The sequence below is a fragment of the Panthera onca genome, chromosome D1 (genome assembly GCF_046562875.1).
Source record: "Panthera onca isolate mPanOnc1 chromosome D1, mPanOnc1 haplotype 2, whole genome shotgun sequence".
NCBI lineage: Eukaryota > Metazoa > Chordata > Mammalia > Carnivora > Felidae > Panthera > Panthera onca.
In genome coordinates, this window is record NC_138348.1 from 18,944,945 (window position 1) to 18,957,668 (window position 12,724).

The 12,724-nt window shown below is 53.9% G+C and overlaps 1 protein-coding gene across 1 annotated transcript; it reads right to left on the reverse strand.

Moving 5' to 3' along the window:
- Positions 1–8: 8 nt before the first annotated feature.
- Positions 9–1,327, reverse strand: CD1H11orf96 (chromosome D1 C11orf96 homolog). Its single transcript, XM_060606439.3, has one exon. It carries the CDS (start codon positions 967–969, stop codon positions 598–600), a length of 372 nt encoding a protein of 123 aa, XP_060462422.1. The 5' UTR covers positions 970–1,327; the 3' UTR covers positions 9–597.
- Positions 1,328–12,724: the final 11,397 nt, after the last annotated feature.

The window sequence follows — 12,724 nt, forward strand, 5'->3', positions numbered from 1 at the left end:
TGGAGAAATGCACTGTGCAAATATATTGACTTTATTTGTCTCCGTTCGGGAGCCTCACAGACATATCCAAGTAAAAAGATCGTTAAATAAACGCCGTCAGCCATCGCAATGCAAAAATAAATATCCATCCTCAGGCCGCAGCAGCAGCTGCGCTGCGCCCCAAGTCCCATCGGCCGCGCCTAACAATTATAAAAGTGTTCAGCGAGAGTGTGTTGGCGTGAGTGTGAACGGGTGTGCGCTGGGGGGCACGGTGGAGCGGCGTGCAAAATCGGAGTTGCAAACCATCGGACAAGGGCGTGGAGCGGCTCTCCGGGAAGCCCTGGCGACCCAGGGTCGACTCAGCGCGGGCGCGCCTCCCGCACACACACTCACAGCAGAGTCCGTACTGGGAAGAGTTAAAAAATAAACATTTACAAGGGCGAAGAAAGCAGCCCCCCTCCCCGGCACCCCCGCGTGCTCGGGCCCCGGACGAGCGCAGCGCGGGGCGCACCGAGCAGTTCGCGGCCGCGCGAGAGGTCCCGGTCCTCGCGGGTCCCCGGAGTGCGGGGCGCCGGTCCTCTGGGGCTTCGTTCTCGGTCCCCGGGCGGGCGGCGCCCCTCACAGGGCCGAGTCGGAGTCGCTGGAGTCCAGGCTGTTCCTCAGTTTGCAGCTGCTGAGCTGCTCCCTCTGCAGCGACAGGCTCTGCGTGCTGCGGCGCAGGCACTCCAGGCTCTGCAGGAACGACTTCTTGGCCTTTTCCTCCTCCATGGGGGACACCCCTTCCTCCTCCACCTCCTGGATCTCGTCGAAGGTCACCGGCTGCGTCTTGAAGCGGGACTGGCGCGGCCGCCGCAGCCGGCCCTTGCCCTTGGACAGCTTGGCGGGCCGCACGGGCTGCGGGAACTCGTCCGCCAGGCACACGAAGTGCGGCATCACCGCCTGGTAGCTGGAGCAGATGCCCATCAGCTCGCCGGGCTTGGCGGCCGCCATGGCGCCGCCCGCGTCTCCGGGGCCGGCCGGCGGGGCGCCGGGGCTCTCGGGGGGCGGCCGCTGCGCCGGGGCCCCCCGGGAGGCAGCAGCCTGGGGCTCGCCGGGCGGGGGATCCAAATCTGCTGCGGGGTGGCGGCGGCCCTCGCGGGCCCGGGTCAGCGTTCCTCGGGAGGGCGGGCGGGCGGGCCCGTCGGGGGGCGCGGGGCTCGGCGCGCGCTGCTGGGCTGCGCTCCCGGGCGCTCGCCGCCGCGGCTGTCACCGTCTGCCCCGCGGCGGCCCGGCCCGCCGCTTATATAGCCCGCTCCTGCCCACACGGCCGCGAGCTCGGATGACAGCGAATGCCATTTAAAGCGTGCGCGCCCCGCGCCCTTCCGCCTGACGTCGCCCCGCCGCTCTGGGAAAGTAACGGCCCTTTCCCCGGCGCCGCCCGCCCCCAGCCAACCCGGCTCCGGAAGGCAGGCCCCGCCCGCGGGGTTCCGGGAGCATCCGAGGCCCCGGGAGCACGCGGCTGGGTGGGGTGGCCGGAGAGCAGGCAGGAGCCCTCGGATCGGCCCCGCTGGGCTGCCACTGGCCGTCCCGGGATCCCCAAGTTCGTGCCGACAGTGGTGGCCGCGGCGGCGCAGGTGCCCATCCCCCTCTGTGATCCCAAATGCACACACTCAGAGACGCTAATGATTCCGCCGCGGGTTCTGTGTTGGGCGCATGGTGGAGGCAGTTCCCAGCCCTCCTCGCAGCTGGGAGAGAGCCGGGCGCGGGGAGCGCCCGGGCGCCTGGTTCCCCAGAACTGAGCTCGGAGAACGGGTTGGGTTTCTTCTCTGGATCCTTGCCCCCCCGCCCCCCAGACGGACACAAATGCATCCACACACAAACACGCAGGGAGGCATTCACGTAGAAAAGTACACCCTGATGATCCCATTCCAGTTCTTCCCTCCCCTAGCTGTCTTCTGTCTCCTCACAACCCCACCCCCAAGTCCCTCGGGCACCAGCCCCCTATTCATGCTCAGAAGAATGACACTTGCATAGGCACTAATAACAGCGATTATAACTACGATCTGGAGAGCTTCACTCCAAGCCAGCCAGTGAGCTTCGTTTTACATATATTATCCTATTTAATCTTCATAATAGCCCTGTGCGGTAATTGGTATTCTCCCAACTTTACATATGAGATAGTGGAGGCACAGAGAGGGTAAGTAACTGGTCCTCTAGTAACTGATGGAACCAGGCAGCACGGACTGCACAGTCCATACTAATATAGACCCTTGCTAAAGGAGAGTACTCACCTGTGCCCCCTAGGGCTTCTGAGAGCAAGTCCCCTAGTTTTCCTGACTCCAGAGAAGAAACTGAGCACCGCCCCAGACTACATGGGCCTCAAGTATGGCAGGCACAGAGCAGAGCTCCCCATCACCATCTTCCCCACAGGCGCCCAGCAAGGCTCACAGGGCCGCTGGGAAAGGAGGGAATCCATGGCTTTGGTCTCCGTTCCTTCTACAGCCATTCCACAAAGATTCGCTAAGGACCTCCTGTGTACCAGCTCAGGATAGTCCGTGTCCTCACGAAAGTTACATTCCAGTGGGAGGGACAGACAATAAACACCTCAACCAGAACATGTACTTGGGTGGTGTGATAGGGACGCAGATGGAGAAATGTGCAGAAGGGGTGGCCAGGAAAGGCTTCTCAGAGTGGGTGATATTTAAGGTGACCCTAAGGGACAATAATAACACTGCTAATATGCTTAATATGTGCCGTGCTCTGAGTACTTTTTACGCATTAACACATTTAATGTGTTTAAGTATTGTATTTAATCCTCTCAACGACCTTGGATAACAAGCACTTTTCTTATTGCCATTTACAGATAGAAAAACTTACCCAAGGTCACACAGCTAGTAAGCAGCAGATTTGAGATTCAAACTCAGGTGACTTAGCTCCTAAGCCCTCACTCCTATCTTACACGGAAGCCCTTTGCCCTGTGGCATACGAAGAAGGAACCAGAGTGTGACCAAGTGAGAGGAGAGCGTTTCAGGCAAAGGGAACCCTAGTGCAAAGGCATTAACTAGGGCAGGAAAGAGCTTGGCTTATTCAGGGAACAGTGAGAAAGCCCCGTGTGGCTAAAGCAGAGTGGGTGAGGGCAATGAGAAGAAGGGATGGTCACAGAAGGCCTGGACAGCCATGTTAAGGTTAAGGAGACAACATTTTATTCTTTTTTTTTTTTTTTTTTAAACAGCATTTTATTCTAAGGGTAATGGTAAGGCACTGAAGAGTTTGGGGCAGGCAAGCTACATACTCCATGTTTTTTTTAATTTCATGTTTATTTGTTTTTAAGGGAGAGAGAGACAGAGTGTGAGTGGGGGAAGGACAGAGAGACAGGGAGACACAGAATCCCAAGCAGGCTCCAGTGTCTGAGCTGCCAGCACAGCGCCCGACACGGGGCTCGAACCCACAAACCGCAAGATCATGACCTGAGCCAAAGTCGGACGCTCAACCGACTGAGCCACCCAGGCGCCCCTCCAATTCATGTTATTAAAAGCTCATTCTGGCTGCCATGTAAAGTGTGGACTGGAGAGGGGTGGGGGAGAAGTAGGGAGCCCACTTGCAAGATTGTTACATCACCCCCAGATACAGACACCAAAGACCCGGATTGGGTGAAGACAGTGGACATGTAGGGAACCGGTCAGATTGGGGATTTGTCTGAGGAGAGGATGAGAGTACTTGCTGATGGATTAGATGGGACAGTGGGAGGGATCAAGGTTGACTTTAATGGATTTGGCCTGAGCAATGCTCATATCAGAACTGTATTATGTGAGAGAAAAGTCAATTTATATCATCTTAAGGCCACTATATCTGGGATTTGCTTTTAACAGCAACTTAGCAGTATACTCTAATACAGAAACTAGTAACAGGAATGCAAAGCTGCCGTGTGTAAAAACCCTAAAATATGTGGCACTGGCTCAGCCAACAGGTGGTAAGCAATACAGAAACAATTAGGATGGAACGTTGGTGACCCTTTTTACACTATGACAAAACATTTATTGAAAACATTACCTGTGCTAATTTGGAAGACGGACCACATGCCTGCTGAGCCTGTATTTCTAGAAAAATAGTTGGAAAGAGCTAAAAACATTTGCACGTGTCGGCTGCCCAGTGATGCTTTGAGCAAGATGCTACAGGAAAGAGATGGGCTCATTTGCGAGAAGAGATGAACAGAGGAGGAAATAATACAGAAAACTGCTGTTGTCAGGGTTGGAAAAACCAGCTGTTGTTGTCCAAGGAGCAGGAGATCAGACTGTTGTGGCTTGCAGCCTCTCTTAAAGCCTGTCTGTTAGGCCGAACGCTAGGCCCGGCAAAGGGATCAGCCCTGTAGCCAAGTATTACGTTAGCACTGTTGCCTTGTCATTCAAGTCTATTACTTCAGATGCCCTTAGGATAACTTTCATTTAAAATGAGAAAGAGATGAGTTGGGCAAGGCAGACAGACTTAATAACTCTGACAAGAAAGGAGCTCTAAGGTGTGGTTGCTGGCCCATGGAACTGACTAGAAGCAGACAGACGTCCTAAGTTTTTGAAGGAATTACTATTACCAACAAAGTTGGGAGGCTGGACTTCAAAAGCCCTTGATTGTTACAGCCCAGATATATGTGCTCAAAGAAAACAGACTTTCAATACTGTCGGGTGGTAGTGAAGAGTAATAAACAAGAAGGAACTTGCTAGGGGCAAAGCCAAGGATCAGGGAGACACCGGACATGGGTATTGCCCCAGAGAACCTCCTCCACCACCAAGACAGGGAAGTGCTCACAGTTCTAGGAGGGACTGTGGCAGAGACTGCTAGCTGTCCACCCGGCTGGGTCACATTTCCCAGCTTCCCTTCCAGCTGAGGCGGGGCCAAGTGTCTAAACTCTCAAGTGTGGAATGTGAGCAGAAGTCAACTTCTGCCCCAATTTGCGTAAGAGGAGAATCCTGCCCCGGGCTTCCATGTTTTTCCTCACACAGACTGGAAGACTAATCACCAGACAGACCCTGGATGCTTCGTGTTAGTCTAGATCCCTAATGACCCTGTCAGGCACAGCTATCTACCAACCTGAAACACTTCCCTTGGAGCTATTATATGAGAAAGCAGTCAACTGAATATTTTTAAACTTCTCTAATTTCAGGTCTCTATTATATCGACTCAGCATTGTCCTAACCAAGACAGCCATTAGACATCCAAGTGGAGAGGTCAAGCAGGACACTGGGAGAACTCAGGGGAGAGGTGAGGGATGGAGGGGACAGATGGGAAAGTGTGGGAAAGCCCACTTGCCAGAGAAAGAAGGGTTGGGACCAGTCAAGGGCTCGGAGAAGCAATGTCCAGCAGTGTAAAAGGGAAACCAGGAGAACATGTCAAAATGCAAGAGAAGGATGTTTCTAGAAGGAGGGAGAAGATTACAATGGGAGTCCAGAGACAGGTCCTAGCCTGGCTCTCCCTGAACTTCCTGTGTGGCCTTGGGCAAGCCACTGTGTGCTCTGCACCGCAGAGGCCTCAGCTCAAAGCTGCCTCGTCAGAGCAGCCTTCCCTGGCCACCCTATTTAAGGTTGTCCCTCAGTCACTCTACACCACTAACTAAAAGGCCTTCTCACTTGTTTGTCCCCCTCATCAGTGTGGTCTGCCTTCCCCGCTGGACTAGACTGCCAGTCTCTGTCTTTCCCCAGCAGCCAGGCCAGTGCTCCAGGTTCCTCCTGAGTGGACCACCACCCTGTTCCTCTTCTCCTCATGACCTCTGCTCCCACGGCTCCTGGCAATCAGCAAGGGGGCAACGTCATCTCCACCAGGGTTTCTTCCCAACACACACACAGCTCCTCCAGACCCCAAATTCCCATGCCAGGGACTGGGGTACCCTAGGTCACTCCTCTCAGCTTCCCTGGATAGAAGACTCCCCTAGCCCCAGCCCCAGGGAGGTTAAAGTAGGAAAGGAGGCCTGTGCTTCACAGCAATGGTCCCAGGTTAACAACGGCATCAGCCCTCTTTGCTTCCACTCTGTCTGGAAGTCTGGCTTTGGGCCCTGCTCACAGGGGGCTTCCAGGAAGAGAAAGGAGGGTGGAGAGATGGTCCTCCCCCCAAGGATGGAATCTGGGCTCCCACATGACCTAGATTCCTCTGTTCTACCACTGAACCCCTGCCTCCCCCATCCACCACTCTCTACCTCTCAGGATGTCTTGAGGACCAACCCCAGGCCTCGGTGGCCTTTTCAGATGTTCCGTGTCCTTCTAGATCCATAGGAGTCAGCCAAGGCTGACCACTGTCAGGTCAGAAGAACACAAAACTAGATACTAACCCCACTCCGCCCTGAGCTCATTCTGTGACCTTGAGCAGGTCACACTCTCTGAGACGCCTTTATTTGCACCTTGACGCATAAGCAACACTACTGGGAGTCCACAATTAGTGTATGGAAAGCAGCTAGCACAGTGCCCACCCATCCTGTCTTAAGCATGAAATACAAGTTGCTTTTGTTTTCATTATCTCATACTCAAACCTCCCCAGCCCTCAACATGATTGAGAAGAGGAGGGAAAGGCACCAAGGAGCTCCTGCTCCAGAGGGCATGTGAGGGTTTGAGTGACTTATGCTCTCTGCCTGACTCACAATGTCAAGGGGAAAGCCAGACAGAGCAATGGCAAGCTCTACGTAACTAAGCAATGTCTCCACTGTCAGGTGTTACTGCCAGTGCCCAAAGGTGGCCCTAGGGTGTTATCTGGGGATATCGGCCTCTTTCAACAGAACCTCCACCCCCTATCTACCTTCCTCCAATGGTGCATGGGGTGCACGAGGTGAGAGAACCAGTGAGAACTGCATGTGTGAAGGAGGGGTGTGCAGATCTGGGGGTCATGGAGGCCTTCCCAGGAATCAGGGCCTGGGGTCTGTTGCCCTCTGGGCCTTGCTGAGTTTGCTGGGTCAGTGTTGGCTTTCCAGGACAAACTAAATTGCCTCCCCCTGGCTCAGTAGTGCAGAGGGTAGTCATTAAAGGAGATGAAGGATGGTTCCTTTTCTTGGTAGGCCTGTAGACCTTGGATTACAGAGGGACACAGAAATGTCACCTGTTGAACATTTGCAGATGTGTAATTTACAGAATGTGTCTGGCATTCTGCCAATGGTGCTTTGCAAGAGCCTTACCTAAATCATGCCCATGGTGTCCTTTAAGGGGGAGCCTTGTTATCATCCCCATTTTACAGATGAGGGCTCAGGGTGCTTTGTAGCTTGCCAGGGTCCCGCTCAGTGCTAAGTCGGGTCGACTCAAAGTCGGGTCTGCCTGACCTAGAAATCAGTGCTCATCATTTGGACCACCACATCTCACTGTCCCCCTGATGTGATGTGAGCAGCACTGGACCAGTCAGATGCGTGGGATGTGGTATCAGCTCCATCACCCATGTACTGTGGCCTTGAACCAGTTGCTTCTCACCTCCCACCTTAATTTCCCTATCTGTGAAGTGAGGAAGCAGACTCATTGACTGGGGGCCCCTCCAGTTCTGACATTTTAGAATCCTCCAGGGGATCAGGGATGAGGTGACCCATTCAGAAGAAGGAGATGCTTCCTCTTGAGCCAGAGAGTGGCAAACGGCCCAGGCTAAGGCTGCGGGGGAAGGCTCTCTTCCATGGTGGGGGTTGCTGGGGGAGCAGATGGGGCAGGAAGATGGTAGCAGACGGGGGAGGGGCTTCTGCCACCACCTCCTCCACCATCCCCGCCCACACTTTGGCTTTTGGGCAGAGCCCGGGTTTAAAAAAAGCAACCACCAGTTCTTCAGCTATTAACAGGGCTTTGTTTCCAAGGGAGCCTGCAGTACCCCAGCCCGGGTCAGATGGGAGCAGGGATGCCAAGTCTGGCTGGGGATGCAGAGAGGCAGAGCAAAGCAGAAAGAACCAGCTTGGGGCAGTTCTGTTCACAGATGCTCCTCTGCTTCCTGGCGTTCAGGGGACAAGAGGGTCAGGCCCCTTCCTGTGACTGGTTTGCCACCCTGGCACAGACCGATTGCCAGCTAGAAGCCTCGGTCAGGTGGCTCTCCCCCTACACTCACACAGAAGTCTGCCCAGAGTTAATCTCAGTCCTCCAAGGGCCAAATGAGGTGGTATTATTCCAGATGTTGCTGTTTGGGTCAATCTGCACTATGGGTGTATTTGGCCCAGCCACTCTGTGTGCGTGCGTGTGTGTGTGTGTGTGTGTGTGTGTGTGTGTGTGTGTACAAACGTGTGTGCGTGCATCCAGGTGTGTGTAGGTGGGGGAAGGGTCAACAAAAACACAACCTCTGTGGCAGGGCCTTTCTTGCCTCCTGACCCCACCCCTCACCTCTAGCTAGTGCCCATTCTGCCCCCCAGCAAGCCTTCCATACAAAGCCTGTGACTTCAGCATCCTACCAACTGCTTCTGCCTCACTCAGAATTAGCACTTCGTCTGGTACGAGTGTGAGCATAAAAGTGTTTTGATAATTTTGCTGGAGGGTTGCCATGACAATCCCCAGCGAGCTCCAAGAGGGGGTGTCAGCGTGCACGGGAGGGAGGGAGAGAGAGAGGGAGAGAAAGAGAGCCCGAGAGACACAGAGAGGGAGAGACAGAGAGAGCAGGGAGAGGATCCAGGGAGACCCCCCAGTGAGATCCCCAAGTCAGACCTTCAGCCTTCAGCACCCACACCCCAGTGGCCCCATTCATGCCACAATGAGCTCACGATCTAAATCTGGGCCTCACTGTAGACAGTGCAATGGGATACCAGCTGCCGGCAGGCAGGCTGCCAGAGCTGGCATGGCAGGGCTGGTCCCACTGGTCCCACTGCGGGAGGCACCCCGGCACCCTCCACTCCCAGGATGAGCCCCCGGGAATAGCAGGCTGGAGTGGAGGCAGGGAGACACTGCCTCAGGGACTCAGAGCCCAGGGAAGTCTCCCAAGAATCATGGCCAGCCTGTGGGCCTGGCTCTGCTGATATGGGTAATGGGAGCACACTTCCCTGCTAGGGCCTGCTTCCTGGCACAGCTTGGACGGTCCAGAGTCTGTGGCTCTTTCTCGTGTGCTTTCTCGAAGGCCTGAGTGTCCCTCTCCAAGGACCACTGGTCTGAGAACCACTACATGGGTAAGGATGAAATCCCACACAATCTGTGGCCCTTTAGCTTTGCAGAGCAGTTTTTCCCTCCCTGTGGCTAAGGCAGGGATATTTCTGCTATCTCTTGAGATGAGGTCATAGAGACCCAGAAAGGGGCGGGAACTAGACCAAGTGCACATAGCAAGTAGCAACGTGGAAGCAGAGTCAGGATGGAACCCGGTTCTAGACTTTACCTAGCCTCACTGTCCTCAGGGAAGACAGGTTTTCTGGAATGGGTCTCTTTGGCATTATCCCTTCACATATGGACTAGGAAACTGAGGCCCAGAGACATCCCCAGCTAGTAAGCATAAAGCCAGAGCCTGCAGCCTCAGATCCTAGGAAGTTTCACTGCCTCTAGTGAACCACGAGCCAGCCCCATGCACTGTCTAAAATAAGCCTCAGGGACTCATTTATGTTCCAAGGTTAAAGTGCCAGCCTCTGCCTTGGAAGGAGAGTCTTCTGGTTATTGCCAAAACAGAGCAGAGGGCAGCGGGAGCTGGCCAGGAACACAGAGGCAAGGAGGTCAGAGGTTCTCCCAGGCACCATCAAGTCCCAGCTGCATAAGGAAGTCTTGCGAAGGGCCTCCCATCCTCTGCTATTGGAGCCGTGCAGCCTTGGGCAAGTCAGTTTGGCTGTCGGAGCCCCAGTTTCTGTAGCTATCGAGAGCCAAGGTGCACAGGAGCCCTCAAAGGAACTGCTTTCCAAGCTCTGGGAACTGCAGTCTCAGATGACAGAGGTATCCTGATGCCTGTCTCCAGCCTGGCTTAAAGCTACTTTTCAATTATTTACCAGCATGGAGGGAGGGGGTGGGCACCAAGAAGAAAGTGCTGTGGGCTCTGAAGACACCCTGCAAAGATGACTTTCCTGCAGCCTTGGTAATAGGCAACAGCATGCAAATAAGCCAACAGCTTCTCAAGACTTCTCAAAACTACCCTCGTTCTGGTATTTGCTAGCAAGTTCTTCTCACTACTCTGTGATAGTGGAAGCCTCGTGCCTGCCCCATCCTTCTCCCTGACCAAACTAGATGATTTATTAAAACATACTGAGGTTAAACTAGCCCTGTAGGAGGGTGAATTTTTAAACAGATTCCAAGAAATCAGTGTTGAAAAGATGCCCTTCCGTGTAATGTGTTTTGAGCCTGGCCTTGAGACAGGGCACACCATCAGCCTTGTAAACAGCTGCTGACCCATTCTGGGGGCCCAGAGAGTCTGTTGTCCTCAAGCCCTGCCTATCTTCTTCTTCAGACACTGCCTCAGGCTTCCCAGTGGACACGAGATGCCTGCGGGGCGCCAGTCTCTTTGCATACTTTGGGCATGTCACAAACACAAAGCACATTGAACCTATCACTGCAGCCTCATGCTTATCCTCTGAGATAGGTGTTATTATCTCCAAGCTTCAGTTGAGGCAACGGGCTCAGAGATGTTCAGGAACTTTCCCAAGGCCACACAGCCAGGCAGAGATAGAGCTGGGATTTGCTCCCAGGTCTATCAGTTGCTAAAGCTCTTCTCATCTATCAGTCATTCCCATGACAGCGGCTCCTGAACGTGACCAGGGAGGGGCTCAGTGGGAGGAGGGCCAGGGTGAAGAGGGTTGGGCCCAGAGAAGAGCCTGGTACTCTAACTGGGACAGGCTCTACTCCCTAACATTTGGTGTCCTGTGGGCCAAGCAGTAGAGCTGGGTGGGGGAAGGAGGGGAGGGTGGGTGACATCCAAACCCACTCCTTTGGAGATGCAGAAGGCCTGGGAGCCCCTCCCCACTCACGATGCCCCAGCATGTGAGACAGAGCGACGGTGCACAGGCAGACAGCGGATGAGCCAGGACCTCACGTGGTGAACTCAGGTGGGAGGCTGCCCAGAGCAGCACACTCCAGCACCACAGCCTCACGACGACGCCTGCAAAGATGACTTTCCTGCATCTCTTGATGACGCCAGTCAAGAGTCTCTGGCACCCGAGACTTGAAACCACTGTTCGCAGATACAGAGAAGAAAACCACAAAGGCTCGGCTGATGAGGGTCGTGAGGCCAGAGGAAATGGAACAGAACTGCAGGCTGCCAGAGGAGAAAGGAATCTTCCAGATGAACTGGGGCAGTGTTTTGAGACCAAGAGGCATGACTCATTGGTGGGCCATGCCAACAGCTAGAGGGCCATGACCAGTATTTAAAAAAAAATTTTTTTTAATGTTTTTACTTACTTATTTATTTATTTATTTATTTATTTATTTATTTATATTTTTAAAGTTTATTTATTTTTGACACAGAGAGCGAGCGAGTGTGAGCTAGGGAGGGGCTGAGAGAGAGGGAGACACAGAATCTGAAGCAGGCTCCAAACTCCGAGCTGTCAGCACACAGCCTGATGCGGGGCTTGCACTCACGAGACGTGAGATCATGACCTGGGCCGAAGTTGGACGCTTAACCAACCAACTGAGCCACACAGGCACCCCTGTTTTTATTTATTTTTGAGAGACAGAGAGAGAAAGAGGCAGACATAGAATCCAAAGCAGGCTCCCAGGCTCCAAGCTGTCAGCACAGAGCCCAATGCGGGGCTCAAACCCATAAACCATAAGATCATGACCTGAGCCAAAGTTGGACGCTTACCCAACTGAGCCACCAAGGTGCCTCAAGACCAGCATTTTTTAATGATATACAACAGAACAAAAAACATCAGAGTAAACACATGTAATAAAGTACTGTTTCATGAAGCTTTAGTTTTTAAACAGGGAGTGTGTGTGTGTGTGTGTGTGTGTGTGTGTGTGTGTGTGTGTATGTGTGTGCACGTGTGCGTGTGCACTTTTTTTTTTTACCATGGGCTTTGGTCAAAAAGCTATAAAAAACATTGTTGGTTCAATCCCTGTATTCTGCAGATGGGAAAGTGGGGCCAAGGGTAGGAAAAGGCTTGGCCCAGGGGCCAGAGACAGGACGGGAACCCAGTCTCCTGACGGTTGGACACTACTTGCCCAGTACCCACAGGCTGTCTGTCCAAGGCCTGATTCCTTGCTCGTCTTTCAACCTTAGACACCCTCTGCCTTGGCCACTCTTATCCTATGTTGTTCCCAGGCTAGAGTAGGAAGAATCCGTGGCTTCGTGTGGGAGTGCTGTGACAGGACATCCTCAGGCTCTCCTTCCTCTAGGCTGGTCCTACTCTGGCTCTTTCCCTGCCTCCTTTCATCCCCCGACTATCCCTCTGTGGGAACACTCCAGAACCAGGGCCCTTTCCACACTCTCTCTCACCTGCCTCCACAGAGACCCCTAAGCAGCCATCACCCCAGTCTCTCTTGGCCATGCTGGGCCTCTCGCCCCCGAGGCCTTGCCCTAGACCCGTCTACACGTAAGTCATTCTACCTCCACCCGCAGTGAGATCTGCCCCAGGCCCACTGCGAGCCCCTGCCCACCCTGCCCCCGGGGTGAAGGACTTTCCTTCACATCTATACACTATTTGGTAATAGTTGCCCTAGAGACACACATCACACTCAGTTCTTACAACAATCCTGTTTTGTAGGTGGAAAAACTCAGGCCAAGAGACTTGCCGAAGATCACACAGCTGTCTGTGGAGGAGCCTGCTCGAGAAGCAGGTCTGTATGACACCAAAATGTACACCTTTGGCACTACCCTGCCTGGCTGACGGGAAGACGGCAGCAAGGGGATAGGGGAAGTATCTCTCACCTCACACTGC